Raw genomic sequence first — 21,782 nt, 5'->3', positions numbered from 1 at the left:
TTGATTGAAATAGAAAAGAAAAAAAAAATTGTAAATTTGGCCGGGACCGGGACATTAATTAAAAATAAATTACTAACCGATAATTCTGAATCCTATCGGTATATTTGTAAACTGTTTTTTTTTTTTTTTTTTTTTTTTTTTTTTTTTTTTTAAAAAAGAATGATATTTATGATTATTATTAAAAAAAATTTTTTTTTTTTTTTATAATCCGGAGTGGTCCCGGTATATTCTTTTTTTTTTATGTCGGGTTGCATTGTTTGCTTTTTCTGTAAAATATAAACATAGGCACCAGTGCCGGTGGTCAACCGGGAAAAAATATATATATATATATAAATATCTTTTTCTGGGGTAAAACAATGTGGGGTCTATAGTTTTTATTAATTCGGTTTTATATATATATATATATATATAAATTTTTAAAAAGCCCGAAAGTATTCCGAGTAAGACCTTTTTTTTTTTTAAAGGGGGTGGTTCATTAGTCCATAAAAGTCTAATGTTCATTATCACTTTAAATAGTCCTTTTAATTTAATTTAATTCGGTCTTTTGTGTCATGGAACCGTTACTTGTTACTTTTGATGTCCCGGTCTCTGCTCAAAATTATTATTTTTTTTTTTAAAGCAACCATTTCAGCGAGTCAAAAAAAAAAAAAAATAAATAAATAAAAAAAAAGAAAAACGTCAACCAAAGATATGATAAAAATTTATATGATTTATCTGATTTATCTGATTTATTTCTATATATATCAATATTTAAATACTTCTAATATTAGAATTCATCAAAAGTTTTAAATGAAATTAGTATTTCCAATATTGTTTATTTACAGTGATTATTTGAGAAACAAGACTCAGTAATTCCTTTAACTGAATCCTGGCACTTGCGATATTTTTATGAAGCTGTTTCGGGTAATTACCCGATAATTAGTTATATATAACTAATTATTCATGGTGGTTATTATAATGTTGGTTAAGTTAACACACAAAAAGAGAGTGTGTATTGCAGTTTTAATTCTAAATGATGATTAAGCCACATTTATAATATATCTTTTAGACTCTCGAAGTTTTGATTAGTTATCACCACTGCTGGATTAGCACTTCAACCTAATTAGAATCAACTTTCTGTTACTTTAATTTACAGTCAATGGCAGTTAATGACAGTCAATGACAGATCATATACACATTAAATATTACCACTTATGAGTGTCACTCGTCCATTTCATCGTATTTGGGATCAATGGCACCAAGAAACATCTTAACTAGCCAAGTTTCATAGGTAAGTTCAGTACCTAAACTTTCCATTTCCTCCTTTTCAATTTCATAATTAGATGTGCAATCTACCATACCTCCCACTTCTGGATCAACATCCAGCTTGGCCAAAAAATCGCGTGCAGGTATATCATTACCTACCTGTGCAAACTGTAAACCAAGAGCACCAGAGCCATATTTTGTTTTAGAAAGATCTGATTTAGCATTTTTAATAGTTTTTTCAAGAATTAATGGATTTTCACCAGTAGGGACACCGTCAGTGATTATAATGACCAATACTGGTTTTTTCAATTTTTTTTCACGAGCAGGTTTAAGGACCAAAGGCTCGAGTACTTTTGTTTTAAGATTTGAGCCAAGGGGAGTGAGACCCTTGAAATTTACCGAGGAAACAAGTTTTTTTACTTCGTTTTCATTGCGAATACTATTACCTTGGATAGAGCTATTTATGAAGCGAACCTCAATACCATTATCATCAAAGAGAGATGAAATATATGCTGTATGAGAAATAACGTTATTTAGATCGGTAGTACGTTGTCCATTTTCTTCAAGAACCATGGAGCCTGAATCATCAGCAAAAATAATGATATCGTAAAGAGCAAGACGAGTAAGCTCAATGGCTATATCCATATCAAGGTTCCAATTCTCTGAAACTTGCTCAATTTTTTTTCCAAAAGAGTTTGCAATTTCTATAATTTTTTCATGATTATAGAATTCTTGTAGCTCTCTTTCTTCAACAGCCTTTTTTAAGTTATTGTAATAAAGTTTGATTCTGTTTCTTGGGATTTTATATTGAAATATCATTGCTTTAATGCTTTATTTGATAAATGTAGAGTAATATATGAGAAGTATTTAATGGATGTTTTAAGTGGTCCAAAGGTAAGAAAGGGAGAAATAAAAAAAAATAAAAAATAAAAAATAAAAAAAAGATAAGTATTGAGAAGAAGAAGAAGAAGAAGAAAAAAAAAAAAATCTTTTATCTACTTATGTAAGATAAAAAAAATTAAACAATATATTAGAAACAATTTACTTTTATTTAAAAAAAACCGTTTTATAAAATTTAAAATATATTTTATAACAAAAAAAAAAAGAATCTTTTGACTAAATTTTTTAACTGATATATTTGAAAGATATATTCGAGTATATAGGTGGCGAAAAAAAAAATAAAATAAAAATGACTGGGGGAACTTTAAGTTAAGCATTAAAATACTTTAAGTATTCTGAACAGTGGGCGTATTGTAATTACTATTTTCTATTTGTATAATGACAATTACTGTTTACAATAAATGTTATTTATACAATGACATCAGACAAGAAAAAAAAAAAGTATTTTAACCATTAATATCTTTCTCTTACCTCTATTACTATATTCCTTTTATTTTATTTTTAATTTTAATTTTTTTTTTATATCTACATTCTCCAAATACCAAAATCGCGTTCTTCCAATTCTTTCTTATTTCTGCGACCGCCACGTGATGCTTCCAGTGCAAGACCTAAGTATTTACGGGTATCCTGAGGTCTGATAACACCATCATCCCACAGCCGTGCGGAACCAAATCGTACCAAAGATTCTGATTCAATACGTTCACGAAGAGCTGCAGTATCACGGGCCTTAGAACCTACAGTTTCCATAACACTGGCAAGTTGCTCTGCACCCATAACAGCAGTGCGTGAGTTGGGCCAGGTGAAAAGGAAACGGGGTTCATATGCACGGCCACACATACCATAATTGCCTGCACCGTACGAGTTACCAATAACAACAGTAAATCTTTCAACGCCAGACCCAACAACAGCAGTGACAAGTTTGGCACCATTTTTGGCAATACCTCCACGCTCTGCGTCGGAGCCCACCATAAAACCGGAAATATTTTGTAAGAAAACTAGGGGGATATCACGTTTCTTGCAGAGTTGAATGAAATGGGCACCTTTAAGAGAAGACTCACTAAAGAGAGGACCATTGTTTGCAAGAATGCCAACTGGGTGACCGTAGATTTTGGCCCAGCCAGTTACCAGAGTAGGACCATATTCCTTTTTGAATTCACTAAAACGTGAGCCATCGACAATGCGTCCAATGACTTCACGGACATCATAGGCTACACGGAGGTTTGTACCAACAATACCACCGAGTTCCTCTGGGCTGTAGATGGGCTCATCAAAAAGCGGGGCAGTAGGATCTGAGGAGGCGTTGGGTGAGATGCCCTGCGAGGCTGTCGGTAAATCAGTGAGGGCTTGCGCCGTGCCTGGGGATTGAGCCAGGGCTGGGGTTTTAGGGTAATTGAGGTTAGCAACGGAACGACGGAGAGTGGCAATACCTTCCTCTTCGGTATCGACGAGGTAATCAACTACACCAGAGACTGAGGCATGCATTTCACCACCGCCGAGATCTTCCTTAGAAACTTCTTCACCTGTGGCAGCTTTGACAAGTGGTGGGCCTGCAAGAAAGATATGGCCACCCCCACGGACAATAATAGTTTCGTCAGACATTGCTGGAACATAGGCACCACCTGCAGTGCAAGGACCAAGGACCAAGGAAAGTTGAGGGATACCTTGAGAGGACATTTTAGATTGCTGGAAGAAGATGCGACCAAAGTGGTTGTGAGATGGGAAAACATCAGCTTGATGAGGTAGGTTAGCACCTCCAGAGTCGACGAGATATAAGCATGGTAGACAGTTTTCAGCAGCGATTTCCTGTGCTCGTAAGTGTTTGCGAACAGTGATGGGGTAGTAAGTACCACCTTTGACAGTGGAATCATTTGCAACAATTACACACTTGACACCTTCAACCACACCAATACCGGTGATGATACCACCAGCTGGTACAGTTTCACCATCGTAGAGTTTATGACCAGCAAGCATGGAGAATTCGAGAAAGGAAGTTCCAGGGTCAATTAAGGAAGCAATGCGATCACGGGGGAGTAATTTTTTACGAGCAATATGTTTTTCACGGACTTTTTCAGGGATGTAAACTTCAGGGTCTGAAACAGCTTGGTGATCTTTTTCAAGGTCTGCAATAAGAGCATCCATTGCAGCTGCGCGTTCTTTAAACTCTGGGCTGGCAGTGTCGACTTTGGATTGAATTGTTTGAAGATCAGCAGTTTGAACGGGAGATGCAAATGCATTATAACTTCGAGAGAGGATAGTTGAGCGGGACCAAGACCGGACAGCTGATCTGGTTGCAGTGCTTGCTAATGATCGGGACAGTCTTGAGATCATTTTAGGGTATATAAATGTTTAACAAGATATAGAAAAGAAAAGAAAAGAAAAGAAAAGAAAAGAAAAGAAAAGAAAAGAAAAGAAAAGAAAAGAAAATTTGATTGATTAGTTTAGAAGTATAATATATAAATTGAATAAAAGAAGAAAAATAAAAAGAAGAATAGGAAAAAAAAATAAAAAAAAAAAAATTTCAGGATGACCGACTGCTTTTATAGCTGGACCAAATGTGTGTGTGTGGGGTATGTACGGGTGGGTGCCGCTAACAACCGGTGTATCTTTATATATATATATATAAATATAAATATAAATGTGTGTTTATGTGTGGTTATTTTTTCCTTCTTCTTCATATGGCCTTTTTTTTAGCAAAAAGAAATTCCCCGCAGAACCGGCCGGGACGACGGAGCACCTACGGCAACGAACCTATAGATTTTGAAATCCGGCAGATCAACGGCGGTAACTTTGGTTTCCTTTTAAGGTTTATTTAATAAATCTTTTTTTTATTTTTATTTTTTATTTTTTATTTTTTATTTTTTATTTTTTATTTTTTACTTTTTACTTTTGGTGATTCTTTCTTTTCGGCGGGGATAGGGGGAATATCTAAAAACATTTTTTTTTGTCGGCACAGCTCTTTTTTTTTTTTATAAATTAGTTGGATCCCGACATTGATAATAACAACAACGGTTACTACTACAACTATATTTCCCGGTGGCCACGACGGATACCGCAGGTCTTGTGAATCCGGGAAAAACCACGGAGATTTTTTTTTTTTATGAGTGAGTGAGTGAGTGAGTGAGTGAGTGAGTGAGTGAGTGAGTGAGTGAGTGATTGATTGATTGATTGTTTGATTGATTTATTTATTTATTTATTTATTTATTTATTTATTGAAGAAAGTTTTTTTTTTATTTCTTCCTCCCCCCCCACATAAGCATCTCTTGTGAGTGGAGAGAAAAAATAAAAAAAAATGAAAAAAAATGCGGGGTGAAAAGACCCGGTCACGTGATCGGTCACTACACGAGTTCCGAACGGCTGATTTCCCCACTTTTTTTTTTTTTTTTTTTTTTTTTCACACACACATAGACATTTTATTTATTTCTTTCTTTCTTTCTTTCTTTCAGCCCCGCCCCGCCTTGCCCTCCTCACCCCCACATTCGGGACAGACCCCGGAGCCACAGTGAGAGAGGCTGGAGAAACAAAAAATAAAAAATAAAAAATAAAAAATTCAAAACCCTTCTGACAAAAGATATAAAAGCAGACCATTAGACGTTCTCAGAAAAAAAAAAAAAAAAAAAAAAAAAGTAATTCTTATAATACAATAATAATCAATTTTTCATTAAAATACAATATTCTTCATTTAAATTTTTATTTTTATTTTTATTTTTAATTCTATCAGTTATCTATAAAAAATTCCAATAAATAATGATCAGATCTCTCAGACCTACATTTCTCAAACATTCTTGGTCTAAATTTCCAACAACAAGAGCTGCAATCCTCTATGCTCGTGGTTATGCCACTGCAACACCTGAAGAAGTTGAGGAACTTCGTCAAGCTACTGTCGACTTTTGTAAAGCAGAAATTACCCCAGCCGTGGCTCACCAAACAGATCTTGAAAATAATTTCCCTAACCAATTATGGAAGAAAATGGGTGATGCCGGACTTCTCGGAATTACCGCTGCTGAAGAATACGGTGGATTAAAAGCTGGATACATGGCTCATCTTGTCGTCATGGAAGAACTTTCACGTGCTTCAGGTTCAATTGGTCTTTCTTATGTTGCTCACTCTAACCTCTGCATTAATCAACTTTCTCGTTATGTAACCCCAGAACAAGGCAAAAAATATCTACCAGATCTTATTGCTGGTAATAAAATTGGTGCTTTGGCCATGTCTGAAGCTGGTGCTGGTTCCGATGTTGTTTCTATGAAACTCACTGCTAAACCAACTGATGATGGTTCTGGTTATATTCTAAATGGTACAAAACTTTGGATTACAAACGGTCCTGATGCTGACACTCTGGTAGTCTATGCCAAAACTGACCCCACTAAAGGTCCAAAGGGTATTACAACATTCATTATTGAAAAAACAATGCCTGGATTCTCTGTCTCTCGTAAACTTGATAAACTTGGTATGCGCGGCTCAAACACTGGTGAACTTGTTTTTGATAATGTCTTTGTCCCTAAAGAAAATATTCTTGGTCAACTCAACAGGGGTGTTTATGTTCTCATGACTGGTCTTGATTACGAACGTTTACTTCTCTGTGGTGGTCCTCTTGGTCTTATGCGTGCTGCTCTTGATGAAACTCTTCCATATGTCCACCAACGAACCCAATTTGATCAACCAATTGCCCACTTCCAACTTATCCAAGGGAAAATGGCTGACATGTATACAAAATTTGCTTCTTCAAGAGCTTATGCATATGAAGCTGCACGTGCTGCTGATGCCGGTGTTCTCACAGCCCGTGACTCAGCTGGTGCCCTGCTCTATTCTGCTGAACGTGCTACTGAAGTTTGTCTTGACGCTATTCAATGTATGGGTGGTATGGGCTATGTCAATGAAACTTCGGTAGGAAGACTTCTTCGTGACGCAAAACTCTATGAAATTGGTGGTGGTACCAGCGAAATCCGTCGCATGGTCATTGGAAGAAGTTTTAACAAGGAATACGCTCAATAATTAAAATAAACATATATATATATATATATTTAAAAAAAAAACTAAAAGTATATAAAGAATAAAAAAAAAAAACAACCAAAAATTACTATCCAAAATAAAAAACAACAAAATCAAAAAACAAAATCAAAAAATCAAAAAAACAAAATCAAAAAAATCAAGATAAAGGAGCACTATTAGGCCCCGTTCTCAAACTAGTCATCCGGTGTTGCTGCTGTTGTTGTTGTTGTTGTAGTGGCTGCGGTGTTAACAACCGCGCACTTTCGCTTCCGTCAATTGACCGTTGCGACCGGTGACGCAATGTTGCAGGAACACTGCTATATCGAGTCGACGCAGCTCGCGACGATGATGATCCTCCACGTAATGCAGATCCGGAAACTCCATTCAGTTCCGGTGCAACTGTATGCCGAATAGTAGACATCCGACTCACAGATCGGTGCGGGGAGTTAAGCGCATAACTCGGTGTTCTCACCCGCTCCCGTGTCGTCCGCACATCAGGAGTCTGTTCAAAATATTCTTCAATCACACTCTCAGCAGTATCCTCAAACTCAGCTGCAGAAGCAGCCTCAGCCTCCTTCGTAACCTCAACAGACCGCTGCAATAAATATTTCAACGATGTGTACCAAATATTATGACGCTGGCGAGTTGGACATGTAACCTTAATGGTTCGTTCAGGCGACTCAATCACCAAACTGCGATGGTAAATACCAGGTGGCAGTGGGTTATGATCCTCAACTGACCGCACACTTGTAATAGCAACTGACTTACTCTTACCATTTGATCGTGTCTCAAGAGCAGGATTATCGTTGCTCCAGTACAATGTCATGGTATAAGGATGCACCCAGAAATATCTCTGGTGACGGTTATCTGAAATACCACTCATACCCAGACGACGAGTATACTTGTGCAAATATTCACCTATGACAACTTGAGTAATGTATTGAATCATGCCACGATCAGAAAGTGTGTTGTGGCTGTGAATAGACAATGCACTAACATTCATAATGCTTGCCGCGACGGGACTTGGTTCAGGTCCAGCAGCACTGGCGCTAACTGCATTTACTGCAGCCACTGTATGTGGCCTTCTGATAACAGTACCAGTACTTTCAGGAATATCCACCAACATACTTGATATACCCTCGGATCCGAGAGTCTTCACCTGCTGCTCAACCGGTCCGCGCTTAGTGTTCAATGTGTTTAACGACTCGTCTCTATGAATTGCCTTGAAAGTATCCTCAGTTGGCGTATTCTCCGCAGATGACTGCTGATCATCAACAACAGCAGATTGCCAGCCCTCATCCGTCGGCGTAGATGTGTTAAACTGAGTGGACACACTGCGAATAACAGGTGCTCCCTTAACTTCCCGCAATAACGGTCCTTCTCCTTCACCATTGCCAGTGGGCGTCGCAATACCACCTTCTCCACGGCCTTCCTTCAAAGCCTGATACTCGGCCCCACTCACCGCAACAAAACCAAGCTTCTCGGCATAAAACCGAATATTATCTCTATTAACAGCTTCATTTCCTGTCCGAGCTCTAAGCTCCCTGTAAAGTGGCAATGGCACTTGTACAAATCCAGGCTTAAGCTCTGCAACCATTGCTTCCGTCTTCTTCTTATCTTCCTTAACCTTCATCAATATTTCATATTCTTGTGTCGAAATAATAGACATTCCAAGACGTTGGGCTGAAGTTCTGAGTGCTGCTTCTTGTTGAGGAGCAGTATTCAATTTCTTATAATCACGATCATTCAACAAGTGTAAGCCAAGACGATTTGCTTGGGCTTCAATTTCTTCAGTAGAAAGCTGTAAGTTTTTCTTTTCTTTTTCAGAAACCAAAGTATAACCGCGCTTGGCTGCAAGAGCACTAATTTCTTCTGTAGTAAGAGCCTTTTGAGTAGGCACTGGAACAGAAACTTTAACTGCAGAAGTAACAGGCACCTCTTTCGTAGCCCCCAAAACAGGAACAGGAATGGGCACAGGAACTGCAGTCGTCTTTGATCCTTGATGACTCTTAAGTTTGCTGTAATCTTCCTTTTCAACCAGCACAAACCCGAGTGCTTCAGCTTGTTTCTCCAATGAATCAGCCTTAAGATCTTCAACCTGGCGTTCAAGATCATCCACCCGAACTTGACTCAAGCGAATAGCACGAGTGCTAGCAATCTTAGTCTCAGAAATAATTCTAGTTGCCTCAGCTTGAGCTTCTTCTGCAGCAGCCTTGGCCACTTCAATCGCCTTGATGGCTTCAGCCTGACTCTGTGCAACTGCCTTAGCTGTCTCCGCATTCTTCTCCTCTAATGCACGAGCAACGTTTGCCCGAGACTCCTCAAGCGACTTAGTTTCAAGCTTACTAAGCTCAAGAGCTTTGAGAGCCTCAGATGCATTATTTTGAATACTTTGCATCTCCACATTACTCAATATAACAAGCCCAAGACTCTTAGCTGCAAGCTCAACTTGTTCCTTAGCTTGATTAGCAGCTTCGACATCCTCCTCAGTAACAGGAGCATCAGAAAGATAGCTGTGTCTCTTAAGATCTTCAGGAGTCTCAAATGCATCATGGAAAAGTGGAGTACTAGAGCGTTTAAGAACCTGTGAGTTGCGTTTGGCTTCAGTGGCTTCCATTTCTTCATATGCTTCAGTCTTAGTTGCAACAACAGGCGGCTTGGTAATAAGTTTTTGGTATTCTGCAATTGGAACAGCAACAAAATCACTGCTCTCATCAACCTTAGTAGGCATAACTGCCAAATCAAGTTTCTTTGCCAGCATAACAATATCGTCCTTAGAAGGAGACTCAACAATCTTTCTAAGAGAAGAAAGATACTCCGTAGGAACGGTTTCAACGGTAATGTCCTCATCTGTAGAAACAGGCTTAAGCAACTTAGATGCCGACATGGACCTCGGCATCTTATTTGTAGGAGTACCAGGTCTAGAACGTGTAACTAAGTCGTCCAAGCTTGATGATTCGGCAAGCAGAGCACCAGCTGCAGCACCTGCAACACCTGCAACACCAGCAATAGCTGATGAAGATCCAGCAGAAGGATTGCGCTTCAATAGCACCTTGTATTCATCAGCAGGAATAGCAACAAGTCCAAATTCCTTGGCAGTACGTAAAACATCACGGCGAGTAGGCTTGTACTCCTTTTGATTATCAACGAGTCGTTTGTACTCATCAGAAGCAACAGGGACATAGCCAAGAGAACGCATGGATTCAATAACCTTTTCACCATGTGCACTTGACTCAGAGGCTGATGATTGTCGAATAATGTCTTCAAAGTGTTCCTTGCGCGCAAGAACAGAACCAACCTTACGGTCAGATTGAGAAGATGCCTCACTCAAACTACCCTTACGCTCATTTATAGTGGAATAAAGCTCTTTGGTAATCAACACAAGTCCAAGCTTAGAAGCTAAAGTCTCCAAATCAGTCTTAGAAGGCTCCCGCAGCGACTTTTGCAGATTTTCGTACTCCTGGGATGTGACACCTGCAAGGCCAAGACGCTTGTTTTGTTGCAAAATAAAGTCTAAATCAGGCTCATTAAGATTTTTCTCCATAACCTCAAACTCATCATTTGGCACAGCGATGTAGCCAACAGCCTTGCTGAGTTCATTAAGCTCGACAGTAGTAGGCTTAGAAAGCTTACGTTTCCATTCGTCGACTTCATCTTGCGGCACCGACAACAGTTTGAATCGAGACAAACCGTCTTCAAGCTCACTAAGAGTGGGCTCATTGGCTTTGCGCTCAAGTTCACTAAGTTCCTCAGAAGGAATAAGAGACAGGTTGTGCTTAGATGTAACACGCTCCAAGTCTTCTTGTGTGGGATCATCTGCACGCCGCTTAAGAGAAGAAAGAGTGTCGACAGGAATAACGGCACAGCCAAAGCTGACTGCAAGCTTGTCAAGATCCTCTTTGTTAGGATTGTGTGCTGTACGCTTCAACTCTTCTAATTGTGATGATGGAATAACGGCAAAGTTATTTGTCTTTCCAAGTGATTCGAGTTCTTCACGGGTAGGTGCCTTGAGATTGGAGTTCAACACACTAAGTTGAGAGTTGGAAATTAGAGTAGCATCAAGCTTGGATGATTGTTCTTCCAGGTATTCCAAAGTAGGGTTCTTGAGAAGTTCACTTTCCTTTTTAAGAACCAAAGTAAATCCAAGATCTTCGGCCGATTTAGTGACATCAGATAAGGTAGGTGTAGCGTTTGCCTTGGCAGCAAGAGTATCATAATCAGCCTTCTTGACCAAGATAGAGTCGTGTTTATCAGCATGACTCTCCAAATCCCTAAAGTCAGGTTCATTCGCCTTTTTCTCAAGCGAAGTTAATGCAGAAATGCCAATAATAGAAAGACCAAGTTTAGAAGCATGAGACTTTACTGTGCCTTCATCAGGATTCTCGGCGGCATCCTTGAGTTTACTGTACTCCTCCTTAGAAATAACTTGGTGTCCAGCAGCATCAGCGTGCTCTGAAAGCTGAGATATAGAAGGACTGTTAGCCTTAGCTTCCAAATTCTTATACTCCTCTTCAGGAACAACCTTGTGACCAAATGCAGCAGCATGACCAGTAACTATTTCAACAGATGGATTGTTGGCCTTGTTATGAAGCTCATCATATTCTGCGGCAGAAAGAAGCTTGTGGTCCATATTTTTAGCATGAACAGCCAAGTCATCGAAAGTGGGAGAATTGGCCTTGGCATGGATTGCATCGTAATCTTCAACAGAAACAATCTTATGACCTTGGGTCTCGGCATGAGATGTCAAATGCTCAATAGTAGGAGCAGTAGCCTTAGAATGAATGTCATTGTACTCATCAGCAGGAACAACCTTATGGCCTTGCGACTCGGCTTGAGCTGCCAAATGTTCAATGCTAGGAGCAGTGGCTTTGGCATGAATTTCATCAAATACAGCAACAGGCACAATCTTGTGGCCTTGAGTCTCAGCGTGAGAAGAAAGATCCTCAAGAGTAGGAGCAGTAGCTTTAGCGTGAATTGCATTGTATTCCTCAACCGGTACAATTTTATGACCTTGCGATTCAGCGTGAGCAGCAAGATGTTCAAGAGAGGGAGATGTAGCTCTGGCATGAATGTCATTGTATTCCTCAACAGGAACAATCTTATGGCCCTGAGTTTCAGCATGAGATGCCAAATGTTCAAGAGTAGGTGCCGTCGCCTTAGCATTAATTTCTTCAAACGTAGCAACAGGCACGACCTTATGGCCATGAGCCTCTGCATGAGAAGAAAGATCCTCAATAGTGGGGGCCGTTGCTTTAGTATGAAGGGCGTTGTACTCCTCAATAGGTACAACCTTGTGACCCTGAGTCTCTGCGTGAGATGCTAAATGCTCAATTGTGGGAGTAGTGGCCTTAGCTTGAATGTCATTATACTCTTCAACAGGAACGATCTTGTGTCTCTTAGTTTCAGCGTGAGTAGCAAGATGTTCAAGAGAAGGAGATGTAGCTCTGGCATGGATGTCATTGTACTCTTCAACAGGAACAACCTTATGGCCCTGGGTCTCAGCATGAGATGCCAGGTGTTCAAGAGTGGGAGCTGTAGCCTTAGAATAAATTGCCTCGTACTCCTCAACAGGAACAATCTTGTGACCTTGAGACCCTGCATGAGAAGTCAAGTGTTCAATGGAAGGAGCAGTAGCCTTAGCGTGAATTTCATTGTACTCTTCAATAGAAATAACCTTGTGACCTTGAGTTTCAGCATGAGAAGTCAAGTGTTCTAAAGTAGGAGAAGTGGCTCTGGCATGAATTTCATTGTACTCATCAGCAGGAACCACTTTGTGACCAAGTTTTTCTGCGTGCTCAGTGATATGGTCAACAGTAGGTTCCTTAGCAAGACCTTCAATATGTTCAAAGTCTTCCTTGGGAACAACAAAAAGGCCAAGTTTCTTACCGGCTCGTTCCAGATCAGCCCTGGTTGGCTCATCAGCACGAGTCTTAAGATCTTGAAGACTTTCAATCGAAATCAAAGAATAGTTGAGACCCTGTGCAAGAGATTCAACTTCTTCCTTGGAAGGAGTATTAGCCTTTCTCTCAAGCTCAGAAAGATGAGCAGACGAGACAACAGCCAAATCACTAGCAGCGCCAAGCTCTTCAAGTTCCTCACGAGTAGGCTTTTGAAGATGCTCATTAAGGACAGTAAGACTAGAATTGGGGATAATGGTAGCATCCAGTTTCGAAGATTGTTGCTGCAAGAATTCAAATGTAGGCTTGTCAAGAAGTTTAGCATCGTCGTTTGGAACCAAAACAAAGCCAAGAGATTTAGCATACTCATCAACCGATTCCTTTTCAGGTTTCTCAACCTTTGATTTCAGGTCTTCGTATTCAGATTTTTTAACAATAACAGAGTCGTGAGAAGCAGCAAATTTGGTAATGGAGTCAAAGTCAGGATTTTCAGCCTTCTTCTGGAGCTCAGCCAAAGAAGCAGTAGCAAGGACAGCAAGACCAAGCTTGGAAGCCTTGGACTTGACGTCATCTTCCTTGGGATTTTCAGCAGTCTCCTTAAGTTGATTGTAACTATCTTGAGAAACAACAACATGACCTTGAGAAGCAGCACAATCTGAGATGTGAGAAATAGAAGGCTCATTTGCCTTAAGCGAGATTTCCTTGTACTCGGCTTCAGGAACAAAGGCATATCCTTCAGCATGGGCTTTGCTAGTTAAGTATTCAACAGATGGATGCTCAAGTTGAGCGTTGAGAGAATCAAAATTTTTCTGAGAAACAACAGTGTAACCAAGAGTAAAAGAGTCTTTCTTGAGATCTTCCACCGTAGGATGATTGATGCGCTTTTCCATAGATTCAAGCTTCGAGGTAGCAAGAAGAGTAAGACCAAGTTTGGCAGCAAATGCCTCGACCTCCATTTGTTCTGGCTCAGTAGCGGTCTTTTTAATTGAATTGAAATCCTTGACAGGAATGACGACAGCATCATGCTGTTTGGCAAATCCTTCAACAGTCGCAAAAGTTGGTGACTCAGCACGTTTATGAAGAACTTCAAGCTCACCTACAGGAATAGTAGCAAGACCAAGCTTGGAAGCATTACCCTTAATATCTGCAGCAGTAGGAGAGTCGGCACGCTGTTTAAGAGTTTCAAGCGCAGACTTGCCAATAATAGCAGATCCTAAAGCACCAGCAAAAAGAGAAATCTCAGTCAGTGACGGCTTTTCAGACTTGCGCTTAAGGTCATTGTGCTCATCTTTAGTAAGAGGAATAAGATCGTAGCTCTTGGCTTGTGAAAGAACAGTTTCTCTAGAGGGATTCTTGAGACTTTCAAGAGCATCTACAGATACTGCAGTTTTACCATAGGTAGAAAGCTTCTCTTCAAGAACCGCAACAGAGGGATTCTGTAACTCCTTGAAATCAACAGTAGGAACGACAACAAGACCATGAGATGTGGCTTGCTTTTCAATTTCTTCAGCTGTTGGGCTGTAAGGCTTCTTGAGATCATCATATTCGCTCTGCTCAACAGTGACAAGACCGTAACGTTTGGCAAGAGTAGTAACTTCAGGGGCAGTCGGTGCAGGCGGGCTACGCAGAGCCTTTAACTCTTCCAAAGATATGACATCATGACCGTCCTTTTTAGCAAGAGTAGTAATTTCTTCCAAAGTAGGAGGTTTGGGGTTTTGCAAAAGAGCAAGGGCACTGGTAGAAAGAGTTGCAAGACCAAGAGAAGCAGCAGCAGACTTAACAAAATCTTCGTCAATAGGTCGGTTAGCAGCCTCACGAATTGATTCATACTGACCAACAGGAACAGCAATAAGGCCGTGCTCTTCGACAGCTTGTGAGGCCTCTTCTTTAGATGGCTTGCGTCTTAGCTCAACTAGCTCATCATTGGGCAAGAGGGCAAAGCCTAAAGTAGCAGCCTTAGAAATAAGTTCATCCTTTGTGGGAGATTCGGCTTCACGTTTCAAAATTTCGATATCCTTCGTTTCAATGAGGCTGTAATTAAGCTCTGCGGCCATCTTTCGAAGCTCATCGCTAGTGGGGTTGTGGGCTAAGTGCTTGAGTTCATTGTACTCCTCAGTAGGAACAGCACTGAGATTCAGCTTAGAAGCCTTTTCGATAATGCGCTCCTTAGATGGCGAGTTGGCATCAGTAGACAAGGTTTCAAACTCTTCCTTAGGAACAACAACAAGGTTAAGATCAGATGCTTTAGCCTTAAGCTCTTCTTGAGTAGGAGACTTGGATGCTCTAACAAGTTCATTGTGTGCAGCAGAAGTAATAGCAACGTAGTTCAAAGACGAAGCAAGAGTAGCAAGCTCTTCAGTGGTAGGTTTTGAAGACTTGCGGTTAAGCTCATCCAAATCTCTGGAAGGAATGGTGGAAAGACCATGAGCGGCAGCCTTGGAATTGATATGCTCAAGAGATGGTTCATTTGCTTCAGAAACAAGCTTGTCATAAACAGCAGAAGTTATAGCAACAAGTCCAGCAGTTTTAGCGACCTTCTCAATATGACCTGCAGAAGGTTTTTCGGAAAGCTCGCGCAAAGCATTGTAGTCTTTCTCAGAAACAATAATACTGTCAAGAGACTTGGCCTTAGCAGCAAGCTCTTCAACAGTGGGTGTTTCAGCAGACCGAACAAGCTCCTCATATTTACCGTCTTCCACCACAGTAAGACCTAAGGTAGAAGCAGCGGCAGCAACTTCCTCCTTGGCTGGCTTAGTGGTCTTACGGACAAGATCTTCATATTTGTCACTCTCAACTGCAACCAGACCAAGGGCTTGAGCCTTAGACTCAATCTCAGAAACAGTTAAGGGTCGAGTGAGCTCTTCAAACTCGGATACTGGGCAAACATGGAGATTATGCTTCAAAGCATACTTAGCAACGTCCGCAGATGAAGGATCTTCAAGAGACTTGAGTTTAGAGGTAGCTAACACAGAAAACCCAATGGAAGCAGCTCTCTTGGAAATTTCTTCTTCCGTAGGGTTGTCCACCGACCGTATAAGTTCGTTATGATCAGACTCAGGAATGGCAATGAGATTAAATGACTTGGCAGCATCAATAACTTCATCCTGAGAAGGCTGGTTGGCTTTGCGGACAATTTCATCATACTCAGAAACAGAAACAGCCGTAAGATGAGCCTTGTCAGCAGCAGCCTTAATTTCATCAGAAGAAGGCTCGTTCGCACGACGCAAAAGATTGTCGTACTCAGAAGTATCAACAGCAATGAGACTAAGATTTTTAGCCTTAGAGAAAATTTCATCCTTAGTAGGTTCATTTGCTTGACGAGTAAGGGAAGCATACTCTTCTTTAGGAATAACAATATTGTCAAGTAGAGAAGCCTTGGAATTTAAGAATTCAAGAGAGGGTGATTCTGCAGTCTCGTAAAGGGTCTTAAGCTTTTCTGAAGGAAGCAAAGTATAGTTTTGGCTTTCAGCCTTAGCTTTAAGTTCTTCAATGGTTGGGGAGTTAGCTTGTCGTAACAGAGAAGTATGACCAGCAACGGTAAGAGGAACAAGACCAAGAACCTTAGCTTTTTCAGAAATTTCTTCTTGAGTAGGGTCTTCAGCCTTGCGCAGCAATTTTACGTACTCGTCCTTAGGAACAAGCTGGAGATTCTTGGACTCTGCACGAGCTGTTAATTCTTCTTCCGTGGGCTCCTCAACAGAATGAACCAACTTGGTGTGTTCGGCTTCAGACAAAGTAACAAACCCAAGAGCTTTGGCCTTTTCAGAAATTTCTTCCTTTGTAAGAGCTCGAGTTAGCTCTTTGTGATTATCTTTATGAAGAGCAACGTAACCAAGAGCCTCAGCCTTTTCAGAAAGTTCCTCAGGTGTAGGCTCATGGGCAGCTCTTAGAAGAGACTTATGGTCGTCGACAGGAAGGGCAACAAGGCCTAGTTTCTCGGCCTTAGTCGAAATTTCCTCATGAGTGGGCTCATTAACAGCACGCAGAGTAGCTTCGTGATCGTCCTTAGGAATGGCTACATAGCCAAGAGATTTAGCCTTTTCAGAAAGTTCCTCAGGTGTAGGCTCATGGGCAGCTCTTAGAAGAGACTTATGGTCGTCGACAGGAAGAGCAATTAAACCAAGCTTCTCAGCCTTAGTCAAAATTTCCTCATGTGTAGGCTCGTTAACAGCACGCAGAGTAGCTTCGTGGTCGTCCTTAGAAATGGCTACATAGCCAAGAGATTTAGCCTTTTCTGCAAGTTCTTCGGGTGTGGGCTCGTGGGCAGCTCTTAGAAGAGACTTATGGTCGTCGACAGGAAGAGCAACAAGGCCTAGTTTCTCGGCCTTAGTCGAAATTTCCTCATGAGTGGGCTCATTAACAGCACGCAGAGTAGCTTCGTGATCGTCCTTAGGAATGGCTACATAGCCAAGAGATTTAGCCTTTTCTGCAAGTTCTTCGGGTGTGGGCTCGTGGGCAGCTCTTAGAAGAGACTTATGGTCGTCGACAGGAAGAGCAACAAGGCCTAGTTTCTCGGCCTTAGTCAAAATTTCCTCATGAGTGGGTTCATTAACAGCACGCAGAGTAGCTTCGTGATCGTCCTTGGGAACAGCAACATAACCAAGGGTCTTTGCCTTTTCAGCAAGCTCTTCAGGTGTAGGCTCATGAACAGCGCGGAGAAGTGACTTGTGGTCATCGACAGGAAGAGCTATTAAACCAAGCTTCTCAGCCTTAGTCAAAATTTCCTCATGTGTAGGATCATTGGCAGCCCGAACAGTAGCTTCGTGGTCATCCTTAGGAAGGGCTACATAGCCAAGAGACTTAGCCTTTTCAGCAAGCTCTTCAGGAGTAGGCTCATGGGCGGCTCTTAAGAGCGACTGATGGTCGTCAACGGGCAAAGCCACTAGACCAAGATTCTTAGCCTTTGATAAAATTTCTTCATGAGTAGGTGTATGAGCAGCACGTAGCACCTCCTCATGTTCATCCTTATTAAGAACCACATAACCCAGTGACTGCGCCTTTTCTGAAAGCTCCTCGTGAGTAGGCTCGTGTGCAGCGCGGAAAAGAGACTTGAGTTCATCAGCAGGTAGTGCAGCCAAACCTAAATCCTCAGCCTTCTTGGTAATTTCTTCATGTGTTGGCTCGTGAAGCTCACGCAGTAACGACTTGTGTTCATCTGCATGCAGGGCAACAAGGCCGAGACCTTCAGCCTTTTGGGTGATCTCTTCGTGTGTGGGCTTGTGTGCAACACGCAAAACTTCTTCATGATGCTCTTGAGGGATAGCAACATATCCAAGAGCCTTAGCCTTTTCAGCAAGCTCTTCAGGCGTAGGCTCATGGGCGGCCCGCAGAATCGACTTGTGATCATCATCAGGAAGAATAACAAAGCCGAGATGCTTGGCCTTAGAAGCTAGTTCTTCTGTGGTGGGTTCATTTGCAGTACGTTTGATAGATTCGAATTCTTCTTGAGGAACAGTGACAAGACCTAAAGACTGGGCCTTGAAAGAAATTTCATCAGGAGTAGGCTTTTGTGCTTCACGTAGAACATCGTCGTATTTGTCCTCATCAATGAGAACAAGCTTATTTTTAGCAGCGTACTCTTTTACCAGATCTTGTGTGGGATTGGAAGCAGCATGAACCAATTCATCATGGGAGGATTTAGAGACTGTAACCAAGCCTAGAGCTTCAGCTTGTTTAACAAGCTCTTCCTTAGCAAGAGGTTCTTCTGACTTTTGAACAATCGATTTATATTCCGGTTCTTGCAGAGTTACCAAGCCAAGTTTGGCAGCATTTTCCTTAATGAATGACTCGCTGGGAGACTGGGAAACGTTTAACAGGTTATCGTATTCTTTTTCAGAAAGGACACGAAGACCCTTCTTTTCGGCAAGCTTGGTAAGTTCTTCACTAGTAGGCTCAGGAGCGGAAGCAACTGTCGGGATAGGAATAGGTACAGGAACTGAAACAGGTTTAAATGACGGAAGAGAAGATTCGAGAGACTGAGACTTTAAAAGAGCGCTATGGTCATCTTCAGACAGAACAACAAAGCCCAATGACTTAGCAGAGGCCTGGAGATCTTCAACTGTGAGAGAGGTAGCAATTGCAGCGGTAGCAGGAGTGGAGGTATTTGTGTGGGTTTCCTTTGTAAGTTCTTCGTACTCTTCGATTGGAAGAGTGACAAGACCGTGATCAGATGCAAGCTTTTCAATTTCCTCCACAGACATAAACTCAGATGCCAAGCTATCACCCTTAGCAAATGAACCCATGCCACTTTCTTGAGCAAAAGCGCTAAGATGGGAAGCAGCGGCAGAAATATCGTTTTCAGAGCCAAAATCCTTAGACCGGGCAAAAAGACCCTGAGGAGTACTGGCACTACGTGAAAAGTGATTGCGAGCAGCGGCGCCAAATATGGACTTGGTGCCAGCCATGTCATAAAAGTCATCTTCGTCTTCTTCTTCATCTTCATCGTCCTCGTTGTGGAGGTTAACAGAAGGGAAAAAGGAGCCACCAGTAGTATGTCTTCTGTGACCAACTTTGTCCTCTTCAGTTTCAGTCATTTCGCCGGAGTCGTGCGTTTCGCGACTAGTGTTGTAGTCATCATCTTCAGTAGTGGGGGTTTTATCGGTAGTCGACTGGAAAATATCAGATATTGAATGGTTAGTGTTTTCTTCGTTTTCTTCCCAGCCTTCTTCCGAAGAGCCAAAACTAAAACGCTTATTTGTTGGTTCTCCAAAAGTAGCCGTAAAAGATGGGTTGAGTGATCGAGCAAGGCCACCACGGGCAGCCGTGCGCTGACGTTTGGGATTATTGGTACTGCTTCCCTTAAAACCAGCAAAAATGCTGCTTCGGTTGCTTTGTGTGCCGCCGCTTACAGAAACTCCTTCAGATTCGCTCTGTTGTGCATCGGAAATTTGTCGCTTGAGCTCAAGCTTTTCAGCCTTTTCACGTGCTAGGTTGCTACGCAAGGTAGCAATGATTTTATGGGCATGTTGAAGAGAATCTTTGACTGTTTCAGATTCAAGAGCAGCAGTACTTGATTGAGTATGGTTAGGAGAGTTAAAACTGTCTAATAGGACTTGGTCATCTCCAATGAAAGAATCATCATCAGTATCATCGTCATCAAAAGCGCCTTCACCACCAGACTGGCGGCGTCGGTTTATGATATCATTTGAAATTGAAAGCTGGCGAGACTGGGAATGAACTTGAGTATTTAAAAGAGAAACTTCCTCTTTTAGCTCTGCGAGCTGTTGTTGCAGCAAAGTGTTTTCTGACATTAGCTGGTCGTTGTCAAGCTTAAAAGTAGTAATTGTAGATTCTTTAGAGGCACGTAATTTTTCAAGCTCTTTGACAAGCTCCGACTCCTTTTCTTTCATGGTATCAATAATGTCAAGTTGTTTGCTTTTATCAGTCTGGAGCTTACCTCTTTCCGTGGCAGTCATGGATAAAGCATTATTTGATTTTTTAATTAGTTCTCTAAGATCTCGAATTCGAACTTCAAGGTTCCAATTTTCTTCTTTAAGTTTTTCTAGAAAAGTTAGAATGGGAAAAAGTTTAAAAACCTTATTAACATACGATCTTCAGTAGAAATTGATGATAGTTGCGAAGTGAGAGTATGATTCTGAGATTTTAATTGTTCTTGTTCTTGTTCAAGATTGCGAATGAGAGACTCTCGTTGCTGAAGCTGGGCATTTAACCGTCTGCATTCTTGAAGAATATTTTCGCCAATAGATGAAACAAAGTTAATATCTTCAGTTTTGGAAGAAGTATTTCTACTGCGGCGATGTCGCACAGGAGGTGCATATTGCTCGTTGGAAACAGGCGTCTAAAAATTGTTAAAATTAAAAAAAAAATAAAAAAATAAAAAAATAAAAAAAGACAACGTACTAAAGAGTCAGATTGGTCATGGGGTCTGATAGAAGTAGACTCCTCCATAAGTTGGTCAGATTGTCTTGAAAGGTATGCTATTCGCTGTTGAAGCTTTTTAGATTGAAGACGCTGTTCTTCATCAAACGCGTCTTGAAGCGAAGTTGTAGATGAATCTTTGAGGGAATCTAAGTGGAGCTGAAGTTCGTGTTCAGTGCTAAGAAGAGTTTCACCCAAAACGGCTGTGCGCTCTATACGACCATGAACTTTGCGGAGCTGGTCGCGAAAGACGGTGACATCTGGGGATGATGTTGTGGAGAGGTCATCTGTGCTGCCAGTCAACTGGTCGCTCAGACTTCTTCCGGCGCCTCCGGCAAAGAGGTGGTCGGAAGGATTGGACATGCTACTAGGAACAGTGAAATAGTGGTTGTAAAAGCAAGAATATTTGTAAAAATTATTTTAGTTAAAGTAGTATCAAAAGATCTGCACTACTAGAACACTGCTTTGATAGCGATGGATGTGTATAATTAGTTAACTTGGATTGGGTTGGTTGGTAAGAATAATGAATATTGGTGGTGGTGAAGAATTTTTTAATCTTTTATTTTTTTTTTTTTGACTGTTGGGAATTGTCACCCCATTGAGTTATTGTGAGAGCTCCTAAACAACAACAAAAATTTCAGGAGAGACCCCATAAACAATTATGTAATCAGATTATTTGTCGTCACTGAAGGAAAGCCGCCGCCGTTGCTGTTTTTGTGATCAGTTGGAATGTAAATAAAAAAAATGAAATAAAAAGAAATAAAACGGCTTGGATTTTTATGGAAAAAAAAGAGTACGTGATCTTATTAAAAGTTTAGGAGATATTAAAGTATATCGACATGCAAGTTTAAAGGCAGTTTTAGTAGTGGTTTA

At 40.9% G+C, this 21,782-nt stretch overlaps 4 protein-coding genes across 4 annotated transcripts; 1 reads left to right on the top strand and 3 right to left on the bottom strand.

The window, feature by feature from the left end:
- Window positions 1-1,200: 1,200 nt before the first annotated feature.
- Window positions 1,201-2,064, bottom strand: SAPINGB_P000287 (uncharacterized protein; the record flags this gene model as incomplete). Its single annotated transcript, XM_031995011.1, has 1 exon — window positions 1,201-2,064. One exon carries the CDS (start codon window positions 2,062-2,064, stop codon window positions 1,201-1,203), a length of 864 nt encoding a protein of 287 aa, XP_031850902.1.
- Window positions 2,065-2,670: 606 nt separating this feature from the next.
- Window positions 2,671-4,473, bottom strand: SAPINGB_P000286 (uncharacterized protein; the record flags this gene model as incomplete). The annotated part of the gene is made up of 1 exon (XM_031995010.1): window positions 2,671-4,473. The coding sequence occupies one exon, from the start codon at window positions 4,471-4,473 to the stop codon at window positions 2,671-2,673; it is 1,803 nt and encodes a 600-aa protein (XP_031850901.1).
- Window positions 4,474-5,889: 1,416 nt separating this feature from the next.
- SAPINGB_P000285 (uncharacterized protein) lies at window positions 5,890-7,137 on the top strand (the record flags this gene model as incomplete). The annotated part of the gene is made up of 1 exon (XM_031995009.1): window positions 5,890-7,137. One exon carries the CDS (start codon window positions 5,890-5,892, stop codon window positions 7,135-7,137), a length of 1,248 nt encoding a protein of 415 aa, XP_031850900.1.
- Window positions 7,138-7,291: 154 nt separating this feature from the next.
- On the bottom strand, window positions 7,292-21,272 carry SAPINGB_P000284 (uncharacterized protein; the record flags this gene model as incomplete). The annotated part of the gene is made up of 3 exons (XM_031995008.1): window positions 7,292-20,532; window positions 20,580-20,829; window positions 20,892-21,272. The coding sequence occupies 3 exons, from the start codon at window positions 21,270-21,272 to the stop codon at window positions 7,292-7,294; spliced, it is 13,872 nt and encodes a 4,623-aa protein (XP_031850899.1).
- Between the last annotated feature and the right edge of the window lie 510 nt (window positions 21,273-21,782).

Source organism: Magnusiomyces paraingens (genome assembly GCF_902498895.1).
Source record: "Magnusiomyces paraingens strain CBS 517.90 genome assembly, contig: contig1, whole genome shotgun sequence".
In the NCBI taxonomy this organism is placed as follows: Eukaryota; Fungi; Ascomycota; class Dipodascomycetes; order Dipodascales; family Dipodascaceae; genus Magnusiomyces; species Magnusiomyces paraingens.
The sequence above is the reverse complement of the archived record's forward strand: the minus strand, read 5'-3'. Positions and strand labels throughout refer to the sequence as shown.